Below are 26,200 nucleotides of genomic sequence, written 5' to 3'. Positions count from 1 at the left end.
ATACCTTTTAAGCAAAATGGTGCAATTCAAGGCAGGTAGTCGTTAGAAATGTGTAATTTCTGAGTCATCCTAAGATTCCAGAAATCCTGATAACTAGCTTAGATATCCATTTAAAGCTAAGTGAGGTCAATCCTACCAGAAGAACCTGTTCAACAAGTAAGAATTCAGTACAGCCACCCAGATGAAGAATTGAGAGGATAAATGGAAGGGGAAAATAAAATCTCTGTGAAGAGAAGCTTCAGCAGCCAAACTCGACACCAGCATCGAATGAAATTAAAACCACAGGTGGCATTTTCAAAAATCATTAACAACATAATTTAGCAAATAACAAGTAGCAATAGAGTCACATCAGAAAAGAAAACACAACAAAACAAACAATTAATAACACCTGATTTTCCTTTTCCCAGTCACCAAACCCATTTATTAGAAAAACCAAAAAATGGTATAAAAGCTACACCAAACATGGTCGCTGCTACCACTGAAATCCAGATCTGAACACAACAGAGAACAGAATAACTCTGAGTTACCACAGAATTATAAATAATTCTGAGTTATCATGAGAACAGAGAAGAGTCTGTGATTTTACTAGCTCAACACAAGGTTTAATAGAGGACTAAATATTTGCCACCACTGCTCTTGCTCAGTTACAACCTGAATAATTATCTGTTCAAAAGCTAGGATAGGTGTTTTTTCCTTATTTTTCCGTTTGTGACCAGGGTTTCAATGAAGCTTGCAAGTAATTAATACAAGTTAGGTCCCATTTTATTTATATCTTGCACATCTGACATAAATTCCTTCTGCCTAGATTTTATATAAAACCTCAGGTCCAAGATATAAGAACAACCTACAGAAGGCCCCTAAAATTCCTGGCCATCCTTTAAAGCAAGGGAACTTAATCATGTCAGTTTGAGTCCATTTACCGCACCCCTAATGAACCAACTACCCTGGTTCAACATTTAATCACCTTTTAATCCAGTCCCTGCAAAACGCAGATTAAGAAACTTCCCATATATGACACTGCCTGACTAAGCTATTCCTGTTGATGAAAATGAAAAATACTATTTAAATTTTGACAAATTGGAATTAATTTTTCCAATAAAAAATTAATCAAGAAGAAATAACCCCAGAGGAATGGTTTTAACTTAATATTTCTACTCTGATTTAACAGACTTTCTCTATTCCCAAAAATGCTGTTTCACAGCAGGTTAAACATACTGCACTTTAAAAAAATAGAAGAATTACAGAGCAAAATAAGCTTTATGTTTAACAAGACCATCATAAGAAAATCATAATACAATACAGAATGATAAAAATGTAATTTCTGAGCATTTATTATGTGATCATACTGTGATTGCCCTTTCACTTGCCACTACAAGTGATCACTGCCAAGAAACCAGGCTTTCCCTTTCTAGTAGTATCAAATTAATGACGAACTTCAAATTCACAAGAAGAAAAATGCTCTTTAAAAATGTGAGGTAGTTGCCATGGAAGAATTCACATAGCAAGCAAAAGACACATTAAGTCCATTGAAAGAGAAAAGACATTATTATTCTCATTATTCTCCTATAAACAGTCTTCAGCAGCAAACCTGGTAATGCAAACTTGCTGTACCCAACATTTAACAGAAAACACAAACCAATACTGCAAATTCATTTCAGTATTTGTATACAGTATTTCAAGGATACAATAGGATTTTTGCATGAAATCAGAACATAAAACTCGGGTATTCAAGTCTTTTAACAGCTATTGAATATTCTCAGTGTTTTTAAAAGCAAATAAAAACAGGCAGAATATGCAGAATTACCTGAAACATCCTGGCCTGTTAAGGGAATTAGCATTGTCCAAATAATATTTACAGATTCAACTTCAAAAATAATTGACTACAGCACTGACTCTGTGCATTCAGAAACATTAGTTCAACGTCTCTATTACCAAAGATGTTTGATAACAATACCTGTTATCCAAGGTACCCCATTCTGCCTTCATAGTGATGCTGTTTTACTGTTTTCAGGCTAGTTTTTTACTGCCTCCCACAAGTGTGTGAATGCACACACAGAATTGCAATGTGTCCATTTGGAACTCCAATATTGTGTAAATATTTTTAAGAACTTGAAAATAACACCCTATATAATATCTCCTGTCAAGCAACTCCCTGCTCTACTTAAACATTGCTAGTATGTCTCCAGAAACCATATTTACCAGCTGAAAAAATTACATAGCCAACATTTGGGTTATTAAAAAACCCTAACACTGAAGAAGAACAATAAAAAACAATGACTACACCAGTAGCCCATATTGAATGTGCAATACTCAGGAGAGACCATAAAGATCAGTCGACTTGGAAGATCCACGTCCATACCAGCAACTTAAAAAGTTTATTTGTTGGAATCAGACATGATGCAATAACATTGTGTCAATGTAGTTTTATTACTAATAAATTTCCTAATCAGTTAGATTAAAAAAAAAAAATGCAACCTTCCCAGTATTTCTATACATGTAAACAAAGTAGACTCTTATTTTAGGGTTGTTTGGGTCTCCTCTTTCCTCTCCACCTGATATTTTTGCTGCTATAGTAACCAAATGCAATAGATAAAATAAGACGGCTCTCTCCCCAGAGGTCATACACAGATTTTATCAGGCACACAAAAACAGGCAAGAAAGAGGATAGCACTCATTGCATTAAGCACACTATATTTTTCCCCCATGTCTACATTTATGTTCATGTATTTTTTAAAGCACTATCTTCTCATTTGCAAACACACTCCTATGACAAATATTATACAGCTCCTAATACACAAATAGTAATGTTTAACATTAGTCACATGGCTCTATGTGCCTGACTCTTCCTTTCTGTCCACAATTACTTAAAGAACTGTTATTTAACAAAGATATGAGAGGAGAAATCTAAACATGATATACAGCTATCCTCAGTAATTCTAGCATAGATTGTTTTCAGAGAAATGCATGTGTAACAATGTATTTAACTAAAAACCAAACACCTGTCTAGCAGACTTATCATTAATTCTCACTTCTCCATCAGCTGTTTAAGAAAGGTCCCTTTGTGGATTAAGGGTTCATTAAAAACATGAAAGCAAAGCACAAAGACAAGAGGCAGTTGTGAATTGGAGGGGCTTCCCATACAGCAAGATACTCAGATTATTTCAATGTGATCCTAAAAACTGTGAGGTGAACAAGTCAAAAGAAAATAAAAATTATTCTAGACAAAATCTGAGATGCTGGCAGAAAGAGATAGAAAACTAAAGTTAAAATACAAACAACCATGATGCCAAACTGAATTCAGTGCCAATAACAGAAAAGTAATTCAAAGGAGGAACAAATAAAAACCACCTCTGCAGCTTTTATCACTCAAAACAACATTGCCAAGGAAAGGTTATTTTTAAATATCAGCTCAATGAGTAACAGCAGCCAAAGAACATGAAGAATTATTAGTAAAGAAATAGAGAAGGAAAAGTACAATTAAATTATTATAACAAACAACGAGCTCATAGGCTGAATCTTGCAGTCACCTATGACCAACCATTCCATGAGAAAAAAAGAAACCTAAAAGTGACAGGTAGAAAAGCTGGCTCTCAAGCAGAGCAGTGAAGGATACAGAACACACACCCCACACACCAAGTGAGCAAAGCTGCTAAGCTTGGAAAAAGAGCACAAGGTCAGGATTTGATAGTGGTCCCAGCTAAGAAAGTTTTGGGAAACAAGCAAATACTAATTCACTATTAAAAAAAAAAAAAAGAAATCTAAATTAGATCACCCTTAGAAAGAAGGAATAGTGTAAGGATCAAAAGATAATGTAATTCAAAAGTCACAGGTTCCAGCTACAATGGAGTTGAGAAAACCAGATTTCAGCTTGAAAAGCAAAATTGATGTGATATTGTTTAAAGGCCTTGGGGAAAGACTATGAAATACAGTCCCAGCCTTCTACTGAAAGTGCCCAGTTCTCATTTGATCAAGTGAATCAAGGGCATTTGGTTCACAACTGAGTCATAACCAAGCTAGGATTACATCACTCCTTGGTGTCATTTTCCAAAACTTGTTTCCAAATCTTCTTGCCAGAACAGTGCCTCCAGGATGAGGAATGGCCAGAGAAGTCCCAACATTCATCATTTCTACACAACTGTAAATTACTTTTTTGATGTAAAATGTGTCCTTTTAAATAGATATGTCTGCTGCAGCCTGAGCAAGTCTGTGCTCACTTTTCCCCACTAGCTCCCAGTCAACATCTGTTGACAACCCCTTGGCCTTAATCTTAAATTAAAATCAACCAGCCAGTAATAAATCACATCACAACAGCACTAAAGAACAAATCTCCTTTTATGAAACCCATAAGAGTGCTACTGTTTCAGATAGGGTTCTCCAGCTACAGGAAAAAGGAGTCTTGGTCAAAGGATGCCATGATGGAAAGTTTCCACAGACCATACAGACCCAGAGACTGCCTCTGACCTGAGTCCTTCTGGTGGAAATCCTTTCACCACAGGACAGGGATCTACAACATTGTCCAAACTGACACACCACCAACACCACTGATTCCAAGAAATCCCTGATGCCTGAGGGAAAAGGACTGGAAACACAGCACAGCTCCATCACAGTTCCTAGGCCTTAGGACAGGGAGGTGCCAACAGCTCCTCTGATTTCACCAAACACTTCCAAGATGCCAACATCATCACCTGGCAGGAACGCAGGTGAAGAGTTCAGGTCTTCACAGGACCATGGTGGAGAGCCCCTGTGCAAACCCCCACTGCTGCACAGAACTGGTACAAAGCTAAGGAAAGCAGAGCATCCCACACACTTGAAAGACATTTTTAAAGCAATTTCAACTGCCAGATTAAAAACATGTGATTTTAAAAACACTATGTTCTTCAGGCCAATAACAAGGCTTAGAGAAACATTCTTGCAAATACTGTTTTCTGAGCAGTCACTAGAAACATTTATTCTTTCTATCCCTCCAGCCACTCCCTCTTCTTTTAGAATTAAAAACACCTCTAATTCCACTACAGTGTGAGATTTTTCTTGGTTTTGATACCATCTCAGTCTGAGTAACTAAAGTCTACATGTTCATCAGACTGCCCTCCAAATAAGCACTTCCATTTCTCCTCCAATAAAGTTTCTAACATACATTAAAGACTACTAAATCTATGTGCCACCAACAAGTACTTCTTTCAATATCTTTTTTAATAATTTATCAGCTGCCATGACTACAAAACAAAAAACAGCCCAGGCAAGTGTGACTAATCCAGGCAGGCACTCCAAGAGGTTACCCAGACACCTATTTTCCAGTACCTATGTTTAAATTCATATTAAATTTGACTGAACCTTTACAACAAATAAATTTAAAACCAATTAATGGATGGAAGCTGGAACACATGACTGCTGTCCATATTTTCTGTGACACTTGCTGATTTGCAACAATAGCTGTTCTCCTCACTAGGAGAGTGAGGTGGAGCAGATGGTTTCATATCTGTAAATGAGCAAAGCACCTGCTTGCCATGGGACAGCTGGGGTGACCTCCAGCTCAGCAGCCACCCCACAGCCCTCACACCCAATCACAGCCCTCTCCTACAATGTTATATTTCATGTTAGCTCTCATCAGGGTTTTTAACATAGGATTTGGCCTTGGCTTTGCTTTGCCTTGGGGGAGAGCAACTGCTTAGCCCGTGGTTTTTTAGGGGTTTTGCTGCTATCGCTGGTTTTGGTTGGTTTGGCTTTTAAACTACTTGAGAAGTTCTCAGGGCTGTAGCAGAACATCAGAGCTCTACAGCCATGTTCTGCTTCTCCAAGTCCCAGGAGCAGACATGGAAAAGCTCAGTCTCCTGGGAGTGCTGAACAGCCCCCCTCTAGGCCTCATTTTTCTTAATGCTGCAACTGCTTTTGATAGCAGTTCTATCAAAATGTAAAGCAAATTCAATGTCACAGAATTTGAAATGTAAAGAGCTCAGAAACATGCAGGCAGCCACACAAACCTCACATGCAGGGCACCACAGCAGGATGCCCAGACTCTGTGACAGAGGCTGCTTGGACAGTGCTGGAAAACTGGCCTGGAAAAGAAAAACTATCGGGTGTTTGTTGTGCCATTCTTCTTGCCCTTTGGTTTTAGAAGTGATGTAGAGTTTTGTCCCAGACTGTTTTCTGTCTAGGGAAGATACCCAGTCATTCCACTAGAGAAGGATGGCAGCAGCAATCTAGCAGGCAGCCAGGGTGACAGGGAGGAGCTGAAGTCTACAGAGAAATGGTGCATGATTCAATCCAGCACCAATCCAAATTCACCAGGACCGAACACATACATTTCTTAGTTTTGTTTGGTTTTTTTTAATCAGACAATCAAGATTAAATATGCTGGACACAAATATTTCCTGCACCTTATATTCTACGCCTTATATTAAAACATATTCTACACAATATATTCTAAGTCTTGATTTAAAAAAAAATTTCTTTAGAACAAAGAAAAACAGGCAATGAATGTAGAACATCTTAAACATAAGAAAACCAAGGAAATAAAATTGAAACTAGTAGCATTATGTGTATTTCAATTTCAGTAAAAACCTTCCAATATGCACTTTACATTTATGTTCTGTTTACCTGATATTTATACAAGACTAAAGCATTATTGTTTATGCATATTTTGTCTTTTTTTTTGTTTATTTTTAGGTTTGCCTGAGTTTTTTTTGAAGATTTGATAAAGATTTTCCCTCAAGTCCTAGCTTGGAATCAAAAACTATCACAATGATAGTTTTTGATTCCAAGTTAGGACTTTAAAGTAGTCACTATCATAATGAAAAGCAAAATATTAACCACAAACCTCAATTAAATTTTTCTACAATATTGGAAGAACTATCAATCAATTAAGATACTAATCTGCTGTAGGTAAACGTGTTACTGTTTTAGATCTCTTGACACAGGTATAAAACTACTTACTCTTCTCGCAAAATAAATTCAATATTTTCTGGAGAAACCTGTCCTGTCACAGGATGTCTAAATGACGTGGTCTGCTGATTATGGCTGAAAGGAAAAAAAAAAGAAAAAAGGAAAAAGAAAAATTAATATTGCTATACTCTGTAAAATATGATCTCTAAAAAGCAGAACTTTTTATATTGATGTTTTGCTGCTCTAGTCCAGAAATTAAACATATTTCTGAGATACATTTCAAGTCTGAAATGTTTTCAGCTCTTTCCTATGTTCTTGTAGACTTTGCCAATGGCACACTGTGCCATTTAATTATTAAGCAAGTTAATGCTTTAAAAGTAAACTAGTTGCAATCTTTAGTTAGAGACACACACTTGAATTTATGATTATTTATACCTGGTTGTTACCAGATTATTTAGATATAGCATAGAAATTATATAACATACATTGCTGATTTGTGTTTCCATAAATTTCACAGAATAGAACCAGTAATTTGAAATGCAACATTTCACACTATTTTTATTTTTTAATGACATCAGAGAGAAATTATGTGGAAGCCATTTCTTGCATGTTTCTTTTTCTTCTAATGTGGTATTTCTCCAATGATTTCTCTTTTAGTGGAAGCATAAACACCTTCATGCAGAGGACCACACATAACCTTAGCTGTGCAGCTGCCCAGCTCATATAAAACAACATGATTTAGTATTTCATCAGAACTGAATTGAAATCAGGGGTTTCTATAAAATTTCCCCTCAGAGCACTATCCAGACATTTTGTTATCCTCTGTGAAACATTTCATTAAGATAGATATCTTACCTATCTGTGAACCCAAGAGCTCATTCATTTAAGACTCTAAATTTTTCTGGGTTTAGTTACTCACATAAAATGTAACAAAATAGTAACACACTCTGAGTGTATTCAGAAAGTAAAAATAACAAAGCCATTCAAAGAATTGTACCTCAAAGAGGCAAAAATGAAAACTTGATGTATTTTCTTGTTTAAGGAGCTGGAGTTTTTCCTCTTGTAAAGCCTGTTTGGTTGCAAGCATTACAGATTTGACCTTGCTGTCCAGCATACCAGGATGCCTCCAGCACAGAATAAATCATAAAGAAACACTTTCAGATTTCAGAGCAATGAGTTCCTAAGAGAACACTCTGCTGACTAAGGACAGATAACAATCAAACAGCTCACACAGCTATAACATGCCAATGTAAATAGCTCGGGACATGTCTTGATTTAAAAAACAAACCAAAACCAAGCAAAGCAAAACCAACCAACCCCTAAAAACAACAAAAGCCCCACCAACTGCTCATGCTAAGTCACATTCAGGCCATAAACACTAAGAGTGTTTGGTGTGTTATAAACTTTTCACCCTTTTCCAACACACCTTGCTACCCTACTAAGGGTTGGGTTCCTTATAACTGAGCAAGTCAGATATAAGGCACCCACATCATGAACATTTCCAATGACAAGCTGAAAGCTCTAACAGTTTATGCAACACCAGAAGGCCTTTTTCCAGCCTCACCTATTATAAAAATCCTCACCCTAGAGCCATTGGAAACTGTGAACAAGATATGGGCTATCAATTACTCCACTGCACCAGGGATGGCCCTTGCTCCCTACTCTGCTGAGAACTAACCTGTCCTACAGCTGTGGGTTAATAAAGGTTAATAAAGGTTAATCAAGTTTCTGTCTCTTCAGTTTTCCCATGAAATAAGAGATCCAGAGAAAGTATCTTCAGTAAGCACAGAGTCACATCTACAAAGCAACCAGGATCTATTTCCTCACAAAACCACTGAGGAGTACTGTTTCCTAAAAAAGCATTTCTATGTGAGATTTAATTTTATGTCTACATCCAAAGAGTGGGATAGGAACTTGAGATGTTCTCAAAGAAAATCATAAATAAATGAATTATAATCCTAACAACTGAACTCCCTGTTTGTCACGCTGTCCAGACTTTTAAGTTGAAAGCCTTTCCTTTCAAAGCAGGCCTGATGCAGTCTGCTTAACCTTAGTGCTTAGGTTAGGACTGCTCTCAAAAAAAGTGCAGATACCCTGTTAGCTTAAAAAAAATGAAAGGACCTTGCCGGCTATATTCTCCAGGGGCAGAGGAGCTGCCAACAAGCTCTCATCTGCAGGCTGTCAATCATTAATAACTCACTCTTCAATTAAGACTAAAAACAAAGAACTGTATTCCAGAAGTGCTCTAGGGTTATTAGGAAGGGAAGTTTCCCATAATACCGTACAAGCATGTACACAAATGCTTTATTCTATCTCAGGAAATAAATTCACTAGAAGAGAAATTAGTCCTCTTAGTTGCAAATAAAGAGCAAGTGCATTACTAACAAGACTAAATATTACTTACTAATAATAAAGATTTCAGCTGGAAAGTAAACACTTTTTTAAATATCTGAGCAATGCATTTCGGGACAAGTTTTGCATATCAAGCAAACACTATGAACAGAGAAACAGAAGGATGGCTATGTTGCTGCCTAAAATGCAGATGGGTAATTTCACAGACAAGGAGAGGGCATATAAACCCAAAACTTCTGCAGCTTCAACAGTGGGACTTCACTGGGAAGAGAGAAATGAAACCCCTGCCACTAACAATTAGTTTTGCAGAACACAGTGGTTTATTTGAATTTGAAAAGTGAGAGTTTAAGTGTTTTGCCTCACAGGACTCATTAAGACTAAGCGATACTATTCAAAACAACCTATACAACAGATGGCTAATGCCTTGCAACAAGGAATTAGATAGCAGGGAGATTTCCCTTCACAATGAGAGCAGTCAAACATTGGAAGAGGTTGCCTAGCAAGGCTGTGGAATCTCCTTCCTTGGAAACATCCAAAATGTGGCCAGATAAGGCTCCAAGCCAAATATCAAACTTTATAAGCTGGTTCCAACTTTGAAGCTGGCCTGGCTGGATGTGATGGGGTACAGAGCTTCGTTCCAACGTAAATTATTCTGTTCTGTCATTCTCTGCTGCTCCCTCCAGTCTTTCTCTGCAAATACAATTTAATTCTTATAATAAAGCTTCTTTGAAGCTTTCCCAGTATTTAAATGGATTTATTCCAAGACTATTAGCAGTAGCTTGTTTTTATCAGGATAAGAGAAATTGAACAGCTAGATTTTTAGATGGCAATCATTTGTTGTGGTTTTCATGTCTTTTAAACGTTTTCTTAACAGTGATATCTGTTTACGCAACACTGAAAACAATAACATCACCAGTCAGAGTGCTCTAAACTTACTGCAGTGCAAGTTTTCCTTCCTTTCCAAGCACAGACAAAGAAAAGACCTGGCACAGCTGTTGTCTGGACACTTTTGCTACCCAAGAAGTAGTTAATCACCTGTATTCCCTCCAAATGGCAACTACCAAACGTGTTCCTATTGTCCAGAAATCTACCACATAAAACAGGAACAATAAATGCGTCCTAATAAAAAGAACATGGTAAGCTGTTCTACCCTCCATGCCCCTTTATTCTTTTTTTTCATTAGAGAAACATGTAATAGCTTCAACAAAACTGGGAAAGGCTTACAATGCTTCACCATGTGAATTCTGAATGTCTCAGACCTTGCATTAGTACAACACCACACATTTGAAATGCCAAGCTAAGTCTTCCAGCAACACTACAAATTTTCTGTGTGATCGATCATGGCATTTTTTCCTTGCAACCATCTTTTAATTTTAATAATTTTATATCATTCTGATTTTTTTACAGATACTGGTAATCAGTGTCATGAAAGCAAAGCAAGTATAAAACCATGAAAAATCCACAAAAAAATTACATTGATTACTATCTATCACTACCAGCTCTATTAAATTACACTACAGACTGTTAGAAATTATTCTGAATTTCAAAGTTACAGAACACCACTTTCCAAGGCTAGTAATACTCAAGACTCAGACTCTTCATAGAAGAACCACAGTTCAAAACCCATTTCTTTGTAATTAGATACCTCACCACAAACTCCATGATTTCACAGCATGTATACACAACTTTTACCAACAAAAGAGCTGAGTCATCCACTGTCTTAAGACAGATGCAAACCAAGCCCTGTCCCTATAGAATAATGGAGCCAGGCAGGCACTTTTGCTTGTATGGATCCTTTTGCAGAATTCATAATTAATATGACTTCAATTAATTTTGTATTTGAGTCAAAGCCAAGTCCTAATTATTAATTTTTGGACATGACTGATGCTGATGACCTTTCATTTGAAGTCAAGCAAGTGCATAGATTGTCTCTGGAGTAATTTAAATGCACAGGCAGCTGAAACTTGAAATGTGTGAATCAACTATTGATGAAGTCTATATCACATTACCAGCAAATTTATAAGTTGTGAGAAACATTCACATTGTCATTGGACAAATGTCCTGTAAATTATTACAAGCCATTTCTACAGCACTTATTTCCAGGCAGGCTGATTCCTGTATACTTACCTATAAGACTAGATAAGCATAAACACCTTTATGCTGAATACCCCAAATGGTGATGACAGTCATGTGTGGGCACGCACCCACACTTCCATGGGTGATTTTGGTGTGGGTGCAGCTGACAGAAGAACTTGTGCTGTGAAGAACTGTTCAGCCAGTGAGCTGTTACTCCAAACAAGAGAAAGTGTTTGTATCTCATCAGGCAAACAGCCAGGAATAGTATGCTTGATTTCATAACATATTTCTGAAATACATCAATGGCTTCAAAACAGTTTCAGACTTCTGAGTATTTTTTTAGATATTAGCTTTAAGAATTGGTTAGAACAAGTACCAACAAATAGTCCAAGAAAAACAGTGCCCTCAAAGTTCTGCAAGCTGGAAGAAAAATGAAGTATAATACAGATATAAGTAGGAAGGATTAGGAACAATACCAAATAATTCTATTAATCAAGGAAAAGCGCCTACTGCAAGCTGCACATACACAAAACTCCATCTTTTCAAGACACTGAACATGATCCACTACTTTAAACAGTAGTGTCTCATCAGAGCAGCAGTAAAATCCTTGCCCTGCAGTAATCAGTGTCCAGGAGACTTTCATAAGGTCAACATTTCACCCCTGACTGAGTTTATTAGTAACTTAACCTAGAAACTACTGCATAAGAAAAATTGATTCTCTCAAATCTTACATCCTACTCAGATGAGAATTCATAAGTGTTTAGCTGTTCAGTCCAAACACAATTCTGTAACTATCCTGAGCTGCTGTGTCTGTGACTAGCAGACTCAACACAAGAGTCTGGGCTTAGCAAGACAGATGAAAGGGGACAAGATGGCCTGGCATCAGATTTTATTGTATTTTCACTGCTGGTGGAAGCTTGCAGATAAGAAGAGTTTGAAATGAACAGTGAACTGACAGTCATGCCCTCGTGTAGTGTTATCCTTCCACCCAGCTCACTGATGAGGAGGTTAAATGGCAACTGCTTGTTTCCTTGGAAATAAAAAAATTCTTTTCTCCTGCCTTAATGAACTACCAAAAATAATTTATACTATCCAGTAGCAGTGTCAGCAGGAAGGGTTTTGTTAATGAACACGCTTTTAAAAACAGAGCTAATAAACCAACAGTAAGCTAATACGGAAAATGCCACAGAATCACTACCAGTATTTTCAGGCATTAAAAGCACAGATAAGAGGATGAATACACTATCATCACAGGATCAACAGAGATTTCCATGAGTAATACAGGCTGAAGTCATCTGCTGATTCACAAATCCTTTTTGATGCATATCATGAGAAACCATCAGGGTTTTATTAACTCACAAAAACAAAATGTATTCAGGGAACTTGAAACTAAAGGGGAAAAGCATGTTAGTCTTCCAGACAAGGAAATCTTGACAAAAGAAATCTTAAGAACAGAATCTTTAGAAAAGAGGAATTTATTTCTATTTCATTACTTTTGCAGTTTTAGAAGAATTGTAGTCCCTCCCTTCAAAATTACAAATTCAATTTAAAATCTCTCTGATAACATCGATACACAAACTAAATGATGAATTCATTCTCTAATAAAAAAAAAGAAAGTAGTGATATCTTTAAGAAATATGATTAAAAAACCCTGGGTAACGCAGCCTACTCTTATATTCCAGTGTCAACCACAATGTAAAGAGTTTAGTGAGGAAGCTGCCCAACAAGCAGAGCCACATAAAGAAACAGTTTCAGAAAAAGTATTCAAGGGAAGCTTTACACAAAAACATCATAGATCTCAGGTTTTAATCCATAACAAAAGTGGTTAAAACAAGATAGGTGCTCACATGCACAGCATCTACATTTACCAAAGGAGCCTGAAAACCCTCTCTAGTGCTATTTGAACCTATTAAACTTTGATGCAAAGACATCACACACATGATAACAGACAACAAAATCCACTTTGTTCTAAATATCAAAGCAAATATAAGTTTTCCAGCACCCAGTTTTCATCTATGTAGCAAACCGTACAGTGTAGTGTAGAAAGTTGAAACAATTTAACACAACAGTTACAAGAAGTGAATAAAACAGGTTTTGAAAACTTGTTCTGCTGCCACATAAGGTATATAACCTCAAAACATTTTATCCTCATTGAGTTCTTAATGCCAAAGATGGATGCACTTCTGATTTATTATTTATTGAATTTAATCCATAATACAAAATAAGTGATTATCAGAGGACAATACTGCAGACTGAGATCTTGCTGTGTGTGCCCTCAGACAACGTGGAAACACACTGCCCTTTTCACCTCTCCATGAAATGGAAATGTTTTATCTACCACCTATACCACGGGAATGGCATTTTAATCAAATACAAAATCACAAGAGTCCAGGGCGGAGTGAAGGAATTACAGCAGGTATCCATCACAGTGTCCCAGGGCTACAGTCTAGAACACTGAATCCAATTTTGGACTTCCTCATACAGGAAAAGGCATCAACAAACTGAAGTGATTTCAGCAGAGAGGCACTAAAATGGTGCTGAGCACCTGTGGTGAGGAGAGTCAGGGCTGAGGCCTTGCCCAGCTTCAGAGTGCCCTGCCAGGACCACCCAACAAGGCTCTTCCCCAGGGCACCTCATGGGAGCAGCATGAAATGAAACAAGAAACCACCAGACTGCTTGGAGGAGAAGCTTTTTCCCGTCCAGGACACAGCTGTGTACAGCAGGGATCACAAAGCACTGGAAGAGGCTGCCCAGAGAGGTTGGGCAGGCCCCATGCTTGAAGGTTTTCAATGTTAGAGTGGAGGAAGAACTGAGAAATTCGGTCTGAGCTCACCACTGCCCAGAGGGCTGCACAGAAGACCCAAGGCCTCACCCAGTCCAGGCTGCCCAACTGTCACAAGGCTAGAAGAACTCCTGTTTCTAGGTACAACTCCTATTTCTATCACAGAAGGCAAACAAAACCCAAAACAAACAATCAAGATTCACGTAACAGATTCCGCCAAGAGAAAAGCATAAAAACTCCACATCATTTAGGAAGAAAAGCGCCAAAGAGCACAAAAACATGGTTTCTTCCTTCAGTCTTGAATAACAGCATTAATTAACTCCTTCAGCAACCAAATAAATCCAAAGTCCATTTACATTCCACTAATAAGTATTTCATTAAAGCAGAGAACTTAGGTGGGCTGGGTTCCTGCACTTTTTATCTGCTAGGACAGAACTTCTAACCAAAGTCGTTGCAAATAAAGGTGATTCCGAACACCCATGGGTCTGTCTCAGTCCCTCTGTAGCCCTACCATGTCCTCCACAGCGCTACTGAGGTACTGACCATAATCCTACAAACCTCATGCCCTTCAGACAGCAAGCTAAAGAATAAACAAGGATATCAGCACCATATTAACTGAATTAATACAGTTTAGTATGAAGAAACCACAATTCCCACAGAGCACACCTATTCTTGTGGGTTGGCTGATAATGTTTACTAGCATACATATTAATAAAAGTTCCTTCATTTGCAACAAACTATTCCAGCCTATGGAAGCCCTGTGGTTAATTCTGAAACTCTTCAAACTCTATTCATCTGCAGCTTGGGGAAATAAAAGGAAAATACTACAGCAACAAAATTACTTCTTTTGGTTTGTGTGATTCTTGACTGTTTTAAAGGAGCTCCTCCTTCCCCTCCTTCACTCAATTCACTGTGTTGGATAAAATGCAATGCATCTCCTCCAAAGTGAAGTGCATTTGTAAAATGCTTTTTCTTATCAAATCTTAAGTATTAAATGGACGCTACAGTACTCCTGAGAGGCACATAACACCAAGTTTTTGCTGAGAGAAGATTAGCAATGCAAGATCATCTTGCCTAGAGCAACAGGTAGGAATTAATGGAGCTTTTCAGGCTGACTCTTCAGGGCTGTGAATTATACACCTCATTGTTCCTTCCCTTTCCAAAGAAGCCCAGCACGTACAGCTCTGAAATACTGACATGCTCGAAAGCCATGGCATCAGCATCTGCTCACAGAAAGCTACTGCAAATCACACACAGAGCCCAGATTAATGCTTTAGGATTAGAACTGTCAAACAGATATGGAAGAGTCTCTTTTTAGATTATGCACAGCTTATAAAATATGCAGAAATACCTTTGTAATTCAACAAAAAGCTCAGCATTACAGGAAAAAGGGGGCATTTATAGCCACAACAACTATAAAGATACAAAGCTACCTGAAGCTGCCTATTTCAGTATAACTTGCCCAAAGAAATAACCTAGAGCCAACATGTCCTTACAGAGACGTAGAAATACTCAGTAGCCCCAAGTCAGACAAGCACAGAAACTCCTCAGACATTTCCAAACACTCACAGAAATATTGCTGTAGTGTTAAAGTATTTTCTTTGGCATTCATAGAATGGAAAATATGCTAAAATATACACAACACTACTAGACAACATTTATATAAAGATGAAGAAATACAATCATTAACACATTAACCATTTCAACACTGTACTAAATTCCAACCTCTAAAACATTTCTGGTTTAACTCTCATTACTCAATGCAGAAAGCCAAACAAACTTTTGGAAATGAACTGCTTCAGTGTGTGTAACCCCAGGATTTTCTTTGCTAAACACACACCAATTAACTAATTCTTCAGAAACACCACTATTTCAGTCATCCAGTGTCACTACCACAATCTCCAACTCCACACTATGTAATCAAAGCATGCAGGTCACAATATAACCTACAGCACTTGGTTAATAACAATTTACATTACTGGCAAAAGTTATGCTGAGTTTAGTGTACTGAATGCCTAAGTATGTGAACCAAACATAAATGAAACTGAAGAAAACTCTCATATAATAAAATTCTTTGCTACATTTCTTGGGTCAACACGCTGCACTGTCAAAAGATGAAAATTTGAGAATAAAATAATACAATAAAATATAATAACAAGAGTGGCACTGAAAACAACACAGACACAGAAGAAATATTTGCATTTTGTTAATGTCACTAAGAAGACATTAACAGTGCCCAAACAACCACTTCAGAAAAAGTCCAGAGTACACACAACTGATGACAATATGTAGATCCAGTGGCTAAGGAAAATAGCACAAGTAATCTATCAAGAAGCACGCTTTCATTCTTCCTGTGCTTAAGCTAGCAAACACAGTTGTACAACAACGTTGTTGGTTTTCAGTGAAGTGGTTCAGAGGTTTCATTTAGATTAGCAAACATCAATATGCATTATTAGATAGGATGCAGTCTTCTGGGGACTGCATGAGGCCTCAAAATCAGTTCTGAATGACACTGCACGAAGCCACATTATTCCATTGGAGAAGATGAAAATCCCTTCCTTAAGCATGGAGGCCGCTATTATTTTTTAAAGTAAGTGGAAAGATGAAGCAACTACCACCTTTCATAATGTGACTGGAAATGAACAACCACACAGGACAGCCAACACAGACAAAATCAGGCTCCTTAGCTCCAGGGAGCAAAACTGCAGCCCAGCCCAGCCAAAAGGCAGCTCTTAGCACTCTATCACTATATAAAGGGGAACTATCAGCTGCATTCCTGCTGGGCCACTTGTGCAGGGTGTCCTGGCCTCTTGGCCTGGCTCCTGTCCTGTATCTGCACAGGCACCGAGGCGCCAGCAGAGCTTCCCTTGTCACTGAGGTGAACGTGGGGCAGAAAACACCTCCAGGGGTACAACAGCACTGCTGCTGCTTCATCCCAGGGGAGGCACAGCCTGCACAGCTCCAACACACAGCCCAGCACCAGAGACATGCCCTTAAAGCAGAGCTCAGCCCCTGTCTCACCTTGGCACCTGCCACGTGTCCCCAAGCTGTGAGCGCAGTCCCACGTGGGGTCACCTCCCGAGCCCAAGGCATGCCCCTGTTTGCTCGGGCTCTGCACGTCTCTGCTGGGCTGGAGCGAGAGAAGCAGCCGGCAGGAGAGCTCTCACACTGCTGACAAGGCCTGGGGTGAGAACGGGATTAGAGACTCAAAGAAATTCCAAACAACTTCTTCAGAGCCTGCATTAAGTCCTTTCAATGCCAAGAAAGCCTCTATCAAGCATGTGACTGAAACTTGGCAGCTAAGGGGGTGAAGTAACTTCACATGAAATAATATTTGTTCTTCAGGTAATTATTTAACAGAAAATACAATGACAGAATGCCTTTGAAAAATGTGGATCTTTTAGCTTATGGAAAACTTTATAATCTCTTGAAAATACAGATGTTAAATAGTCCTTTACCATTAAGGGAATTAATTTTTTTCCCTTTTAGATACAGCAAGAGCAGAAATAACATTCTCCAAAGCATATAACTGAACAGAGCCAGACTAAGAGCTAGACATTCCTGGTAAATTCAGAGCAACATATAGTAAAAAGGGTTTTATTCAATGTTAATTTTTAAAATGCAAACACCCCAAATGCACCGTGACAAGTATCACATGCATTAATATTTAATCAAGAGGATTACAAGCAACACAATACCTTCCATGCTTTCAGTAGATCCACTGTATTTTAATTTACAAACTATAGAAATGCCACAAATAATTTCTCCGAATATGTGATGTTCCTGAAATAAAGCTTAGTAACATAGAATTGCAGAGTCTACTTTAAAACAAATTTGAAAGCAGCACTGAATAAAGAAAAGAGACGATTGATTTCTGCTGAATAAGTCTTCACTTACAAAGTGATTCTGCTGTGAAGTTATATTCATCAGTTTTGCATTATAAAGTTGAAAAAAATTGAATTCATGGAGTGATGAATTTCAATTATTTTGGAAACTGGGCTGGGAGCAGGAAATGTGTCTTTACAGAGAAATTAAGCTCTCCCACAAGAAAAGTGAAAGAAATGTCTAGATTCACAATACCTGAAGTTCTTCTGCATCATTAACAGATTAAAGTTAATGGTTTTGGCACTACTACATTGGGATTTGGGAGACCAAGATTCAGATTCCAGCTCTGAAGCAGATTTTTGTACAGTCCTCCCTTTTTTATGAACTCATTGTTTTATTAACATTTAATACCTTCAAAAGAGAGAAAAGGTGTCTACCAATTTAGACACTCAACTTCATTTGCAGCTTTCAAAATGCGACTGCAGTACATACAAGCAAAAACATTCATTGTTTTTCAACAGCAGAAAGGATTAATTCAACCTTTCCAAAGAATTCCAGCAAAGCTGGGAAGCAAGGACAGGTTGAAATTCCTGAATCTGGATGAACACGCCACACTGCAGCATTCCAGATTAATTGCTTATGGATTTACAGAAAATCTCTCCCATGCCGAGAACCTTGTTCTTTAAAGTATTTTCATCCAACATAAAATCATCTTGATGCTGAAAATAACATTTTGGCAACATCAGTCCTCTTTTCACTTCAGGAACAATTTGTATGGATGTGGGAAGAAGGTGGTTGCCTTTCTTCCTGCTGTACTCTTCCAGAGCTGTGAGGTAACACACTGTAAAACAGGGTACGACTGCACAAGCATAATGAATCCTAAAGCATTGCAACACCCACAAAGCAAGTTCAGCAAAATTATTCGGCAAGATTAAATTGCCAGTGCACTTCTATAAACCTGAGTCAATTAATGCCACCTGAAAACTTGGATCTCCAAATATAAGTCATCTCCAAAACTAAGCTGACTCTGAGATGAACTTTCCTACACTACTTAAAATCTTCCTACTCAGTTACTTTCTAAACTTAATTCACTCAGGTACAACTTATAAATAACTGCACTGAAACATCAAGTTCAGCCTAACATCACCCAGAAAATGTTTGCTTCTGTAGTATCATAAGTTGTCATTTTATTACTCGTCTTTGGAAACCATCTAAGAATCCAAATCTAAGCTAGTGGTGTCAATACAACAGATTAAACTCCAGAAATGGTGAGTGGCAATATTGATTCATCTCAAAGTACAACACTAGAAAGACACAACCACATTGTAATGCAAACTGCTGTCAAATCAAAGTGAAAAGAGGGAAAAGGTCCCAGTTCAGAATACAAAGACATTCTTTAGGAAAAACTAAAAATAAATTCATTATTCTTAACTTGCATAACACAAACTTTGTTTTCTATCCAGTATTCTGGAGTCCTCATGTTATATGCCATGATTTCAAGCTTTAAAGCTCCTGAGTTTAACTACCATCAGAGACCTCAAAAATCCTGTAAAGACCACATGTATATTCTACATTCCTTGGATGTGGAAAGGTTTGCAGAATAAGACATTGTTTTCTAAAGACATAAAGAAAGAGCAGTTTGAACTTTTTGCCACCTCAAAATGTTTGGTTCTAGATTCCTAACATACTTTTTTTCATTCTCAAATACTTCTATTGACATAAATGTAAGCATGAAAACTACAAAATAGACACAAAAACTATTTTGTTGATGTCTTAAAATTTACAAGTGAGAGTTACAGTGGTAAGGGAAAAAAACCCACTAAAGTTCTATTTGGAAATAGACAGTACTTTGGAAATAGACAGAGTTTTGTTTTAACTAACAGGATCTAAAGAAAATAAACAATGTAACAGATTGAAGCTCCAACAGAAATGTTTGAGACTAGTGAGAACGCCCTGTAGGGAAGCACAACAAAAGAAAGAAATCAGTCAGTACTTTGCTCTGAATTGTGTGAGTCCATCTCCCTGCATCTTGTATTGAAAACCTGCTGGAAGAAAAAAAGAGCCTTGACAGCAGGACCAAGAACTATGCTGTTTCCTAATAGTGCTCTCCAGAAGTTTACCTGAAGGGAGAAAAAGGACAGATGTACTCTTTTTATTAAGTGATCTTGCCCTACCCATAAAATCCCAAATGCAAGGATGGTGGTTCAATTCTGAAGGCGTTTTCTGCTATAGCTAAGAGCAAATTCTTAAGAGAAGAGAAATAATCCATATCCATGACATGTAACATCAACTATTTTTGGAAGCAAGGAACCTTCATCTAATGCCAAGTAGCACATACCAAAGACACAGGCAACATGCCACATTTCTAACTGCTTCTCAACAGAAGAAGAAAAAAATCATTAATAAGCCAAGCAACAAATAGAAGGGAATAACTGAACTCTTTCAAGGACTGTCCTGTATGTTGCATTAATAGTTTGTACAACCTGACCTCCATTATGTGCTTGTAGAATTGTTCTGTCTGTGTATTTGGTAGAAGAGGCAAAGACGTCATTTAAGATACTAGAAGAAGGTATTATTAATAATCTATTGTTACCTTACATAACTATTAAAAAGCTAGGGTACTTTTCAGCTGGATCCTATTAAAATAGCATTCAGTTCAGGTAATGGGATGCTTTTCTAGGAAGCAATGTCACTCCAGCGCAGTTATCAGAGAATCAGAAGGGATTGCACTGCAAGGAACCCTACAGATCATTTAGTTCCAGCCCCTGCCATGGGCAGAACAGCTCCCACTAGAACAGGTGGGTCAGAGCCCATCCCATCCGTTCTTGAACACTTCCAGGGATGAGGCATCCAGCACTGCTCTGGGAAACACTGCAGTGTCTCACTACCTGTACAGCAAAGAATTTCTTCCTGGTGTTTAAACTAAACCTGCCCACTTTCAGCTGAAAGCCATTGCCGCACATTCTACCACCTCACTCCAATAATGAAACTATCCCCACCTATAAGCTCCCCCTAAATACCCAAAAGCCTCAATAAGGTCTCCCTGGAGTCTTCTCCAGGCAGAACACCCCCAACCCTCTCAGTCTTTCCTCATGCTGGAAGGGCTCCAGCCCTCTGATCGTCTTCACAGCCTCCCTCTGCACCCACCTGACTGGAAAACCATCAGGAACCAACTCCTGCCACCTAAAACCACCATGAGTGGCTGGACCAGCAAAAAAACTATGTCCTTCATTAGGCATATGGTATTGCACACACAGAGCTCAGGTCACAGGACTTTCCCTTAGGCAAACAAATTTCCAGCAGCCAGAGAAAGTCACAGAAACACTGCAGGGATTTTCCTTGCTTCCTAATCCTCCACAACTGAGATGTTCTCTTCTGTTCCTTGAACTCCCAACTGTTCCCTGGGGCTCCAAGTACAGGTAGTTCCAGTTCTTCACAGAATTACCCTGTCCTCTTCCTCACACAGCAACTAATGTGTAGCAATATTATAATCAAATTATAAACATATAGGTTATACTAATGTATAATTATACAACATTTACAATCAAGATGACTATATATTCATAAATTCACGAATCAAAACCAAAGTGTTAACTGACCTATGAGATTGCAAATTAAGCAGACTTTTTAAAATGCAGAAAATTTAGAATGCAGAATGTGGGACATTAGCAGGCAGCAGTTGTATCTAGGAATTAAATCTCAATGGTATCAATTAGCAGATTTCTCAGGAAATAATTAAAATGGGATTCTCAATTCAGTCTTCACAACACCACTTTAACTGCAACCTCCATAATACAATAGAGCCTTGGAAAACTTTTCATTTTTAATCTTCTCAGGGCCTGTATTTACAGTATTATTTTGTTAAAATGTTTCAGACATTCCTACCTCTAAATATCACAGCAACACCGTGCATGTATTGCTTCAGGCTCCTCCACCCCCAATCTCTCTAAACTATTCACCCTCCAGCAGGATTTCCCCTGTGCACTACTTGCAACCCAAACAGGCTCTCATAACACTGTGGTCACTACAGAAATCCTGAACTCGGAGCACAGACAGCAGAGACACATTTTAACTTCCAAAAGCCAGCAAAAGCTCCAGACACACCCATCTCAACATTTCTCAAGAATATTTCCCCCTAACATTTTACACTCTTCATTCATGGAGAACTATCAGCAGCTGCAACAAGCTGGCATCAAAACATAAAGAGAAAATTAGAATCTAAACCCATGAGTTACAAAATAACATTGCTCTGGCACGCTTTCTCCTCACTGTATTTTCTTCACCTCTCTCAGCAATACCATTTTACTTCTTGAGATGTTTCCATTCACAATCGCTTTCTTGTTACTGAAAAGTCAGAATGACCAAAGAGAGAAAACTACACTGCAGCATCTCTGTACTTCCATTGTGGAGTTTCTAAGAACAAATTTTAACAGCTAAGACTTCTAAAAAGCATGAATAACACTTACTGCAACTAAAACCATATAATTTACTTAAACATCCACAAAACCCTGAACTATAGCAGGTAACACTTCGTAATCATAAAAATTACTACAAAGCAAGTAACAAAGTGCAGATTAAGGTAGAACTTGTAAAATGCCAAATTTTTGTGGCTTTCACATGCTTTTGTCCATCAAATATTTTTGTAGTTAAAAGTCTAATCCCATTATTTTAACTGGCAAGAAGCAGAGTTCCTGCAGAGGACTAAGGAATGAAGCATGAGTTACAGGCCCTTATTTATTATTTTCCAGTGTGAAAGATGGTTATTTTACACAAAAGGCAGAGATCACATTTTTTGCTCACTGGATCACAAACGAGTTTTGCTTCATACTGGCTATATTTATCAGTTTTCAAAAACCTATTTTGAAATTCTTCCATTTATTTTTCTTTAAATGACAAACCTGTGTGCATTCTTCCCTCATGTACAAGAACAGAAACAGCTATTGTATTTTCTGACCCAGTACTCTATGTTATTTGAATGAAAATGCCTAGAAATTACTCATCACACTAAAAACTCTCTTAATGGAAAGTAATTATAATGGTCAATATGACTGGAGTATCAGAGGTATTTTTACTATTAAGAAAAAAACCACACTACAGTTTAAAACAAAGCAGTTTAAAACAAACAAAATAAATATTGTTTAGATAATTAACCAGAAAATCTATTCTCTTCATTAGAAAGGGAAAAATTTCTGCAGTGACAGAAGCCACAATTTCCAAAGAACAGCAAGAACTTTTACAATAGTGAATAATAATAATAATCCCCTTTGCATAGTTGAGACATATTAATGGTATCACCTAAAAGTCTAAATTACCACCTTGGTAATACCTGAATTACTTCATGGACCAAAATAAATCCATACAAATGAAACCTGAATAAACTGAGATGGCATTTACCTACTACAACAGAAAAACTGATTACAGTTGTAGTCTGTGATTTACTTACAACAATGTTAAGACACACTCAGTTCAAACACTTCAAATGGGACAGCTCACATTTCTCACTGTTTGCAGAATTAAGATCAATGGACACCAAGCTGGACACCTTGTGCCAGTCTGAACAATTCTTATATGCCATGTTTTGCAAAAAGAGTTTAAAAATCACTACCTCCAGGAAGAGCTAAAACAGAGAGTGGTAATCTTGTAAAGTGTAAGTCTACTGAGAGAAAATATAGAAAACAATGATACCTAAAGCTTGCATGCAGTAAAAAATACACTTGAGTGCTCTTAATGTAATATATTTAACCTCATGTTTAAACACAGCTTTTCATGTAAGAACATGTTCTGAATCACTGAGCTCATAAAGTCATGAATCAGAAGTAAACAGAAAAAAAGGCTTTGAACATCTTCAGTTCACTTATTCCTCAGCAAATGAAACCAAATCCTGCCAGGGTTTAACAAGCACAGAATGACAGTTCAGATCTAAGGTATTTCAGCACCTCTGAGAAAAATTTGACCAATTTGATCAAATGCACAATTATGGAGAAGATTTCACTGCATAGTTCCAATGGAATTGTTCTCCACAAACACAGCAGTCCTTCAGTTCATTAACTATTTCAGTGGCAGTCTGCACAAAACAAGTCTTCCTGAACTACTATATGGCCCAACTCAAAAATTAACATTGCCCCCCACACCCAAATATGTTTACAGGTACATTTTCTTGTACTTTTGTAGATACAGATGCAAAAAGAAACATCCATTTAAGATATGCACATGTATGAACACACGTGCATACTTGAGGTTTTCACCTTGAGGCTCCAGATGTTTCTGAAGTCACACAGATTTCCTAGAGATTAAAGTTCTCAAAATGCACAAAGTTGATCTTTTACACATGCAGTAGCAGCATCTAGGTTTTGATTAAATGTCCTCCATGCAATAAAGGTACTAAAGGTGTTAAATTGCACCAGCTGAAATCCAAGAGAAACCTTCAATTCAGCTGATTATTAGGAAGATGATAGATCAGGAAGCTACTATAAATTAATCCTTGCTAACCAACAGCAAGAAGATAATTCAGGCAGCCAGGTGAATGCATAACAATGACCTTTGGGAAGTAAAATATTTTCCCCAAAACAACTCTCAGAACTTAAAGAAAGTATCTCATATTTGAAGAAAACCAGGTGTGTGGCAAGGAGGATGTGTGTGACTGGATTATTGTTGAATGCAGAGTTTTGAGACAAACAAACCTCAGTGCTGCCCTACCTGATGTAATCACAACTTACAAACATAATTGTACCTTGTAAATCTCACTTCCCTCATCATCTTTAAAAGCATTATGGAATTTACAGGGGTAAAACACTGTGGAGACTGTAAAATCAAGAATGCAGAATTTCCCTTGCTGAGTGTATGTCCACCGTGTTTTGAAAACCTGGTAAAGAAATATTATTTTTTCCTGAAATCCTTTCTGAAATACTGCAAATGTTCATAATGGAGCTCTCAGTAGCAATTACTCACTTTCAACTTGCCATTCAACTGTCACCATGACAACAACAAAAACCTTTCCATGCCTGGAGAAGACAATAGGAGTTTTAATTACTGAAATTCATTCTGTTGACAGTTTGAGTGAAACTAAATTCTACTTTCTAAAATAAAAAATTGAACTACCAATTTAAAATGGCAAGAATTATATTATTCCCCCCCCCCCCAAACATTCTGCTCTTTGTATTTATTTCCTCACATTCAGATTTCACACTTGGTATTTATCAAATACTTTGGTAAATATGATTTTTAGGATGGCCAGCAGAATAGTTTTCATGTCAACACAGACAGTGTTTTTTAATTCATCTCAGCAGGAAATCTCAAATGTTCATCAGGGACTGATTGCCCAAGCCAATATCCCCACAGATTGGTTGGTAACCTGCAAAGGAATGGAGGTAAAGCTGAGGGCAAGATATCTTGTCTTTTCTAGTCTTGGGGAAGGAAAAAAAAAAGACAATTATAAATGCAGCTGTGAGCTTTTAAAAATATAATGAGTTAGATACTGTTTAAAAAAATTAATTAAAAGTCATCACACTCTGAATGCTGCAGATTCTTAAACATAATTCTCTACCTTGACAGGGCTATTCATTGCTCACAGCATGCATAAATGATTCTGGATATTAGAAAATACATTCAGTTCCCTGCTAAAAATACACAAGGGGATAAAAAACCAGAACATTTGGTGTTAATTCTTCTCCGAGCTACTACAAGGTACAAACTCCAGCATTTATTTACACAACCACATAGCCATGTTTTTCTCCAACAAGCTCACAAATGGGTACACCTTGGAAATCTCATAATTTGTTGTTATTTACAGCTGTCCTATAGTTTACCATCAGACAATGATATTTAAAGCAAATTCTGAACATCAATCAAGTAGCAAAGGACAAGAAGTGGAGTTGACTATTCTCAGGAGAGAACATTTTTCTATCATAAGAGCATCGTTGTGTGAAGTGTTAGTGTTGGATTACTGAGGATCAGGTTAGATCATGCAACAAAGAAAAAAATCGACTTCTTGACCTATATTTACCATGACATGTCCTCTCAGGAAACATTAAAAAAAGAAAATCCTATGATACAAGAATATACAAATTAAGATAAAGATGCAAAATGTTGGGGAAACTAGTATTTGTACATAGAATATCAATGAATTGGGAACATAGATTGCACAGAAATTGCACAGAAAAGAAAAAATCCCATTTTCTTTTGATGTTAACAACATCTGTTCACATCCCAAGGGGAAAAACAACAAAACTGGACCACTAAGCTTTCCATTTTGATTATGCAAACAGATTCATACAGATTCAGAATCAC

General features: G+C 37.5%; 1 protein-coding gene across 11 annotated transcripts in view; it reads right to left on the bottom strand.

The window, feature by feature from the left end:
• Positions 1-26,200, bottom strand: part of PLEKHA7 (pleckstrin homology domain containing A7) — a 151,570-nt gene that overhangs the window by 60,828 nt on the left and 64,542 nt on the right. For 9 of the 11 annotated variants that reach the window (XM_026793101.2, XM_014266742.3, XM_026793115.2 and 6 more), the window contains one exon: positions 6,931-7,014. The exons of the other annotated variants lie outside the window; for them this stretch is intronic. In XM_026793101.2, coding sequence (XP_026648902.2) covers positions 6,931-7,014 — 84 coding nt within the window. The remainder of the gene's footprint in view (positions 1-6,930; positions 7,015-26,200) is intronic. 11 annotated transcript variants of the gene reach the window in all.

Source organism: Zonotrichia albicollis, chromosome 6 (genome assembly GCF_047830755.1).
Source record: "Zonotrichia albicollis isolate bZonAlb1 chromosome 6, bZonAlb1.hap1, whole genome shotgun sequence".
Taxonomy (NCBI): Eukaryota; Metazoa; Chordata; class Aves; order Passeriformes; family Passerellidae; genus Zonotrichia; species Zonotrichia albicollis.
The sequence above is the reverse complement of the archived record's forward strand: the minus strand, read 5'-3'. Positions and strand labels throughout refer to the sequence as shown.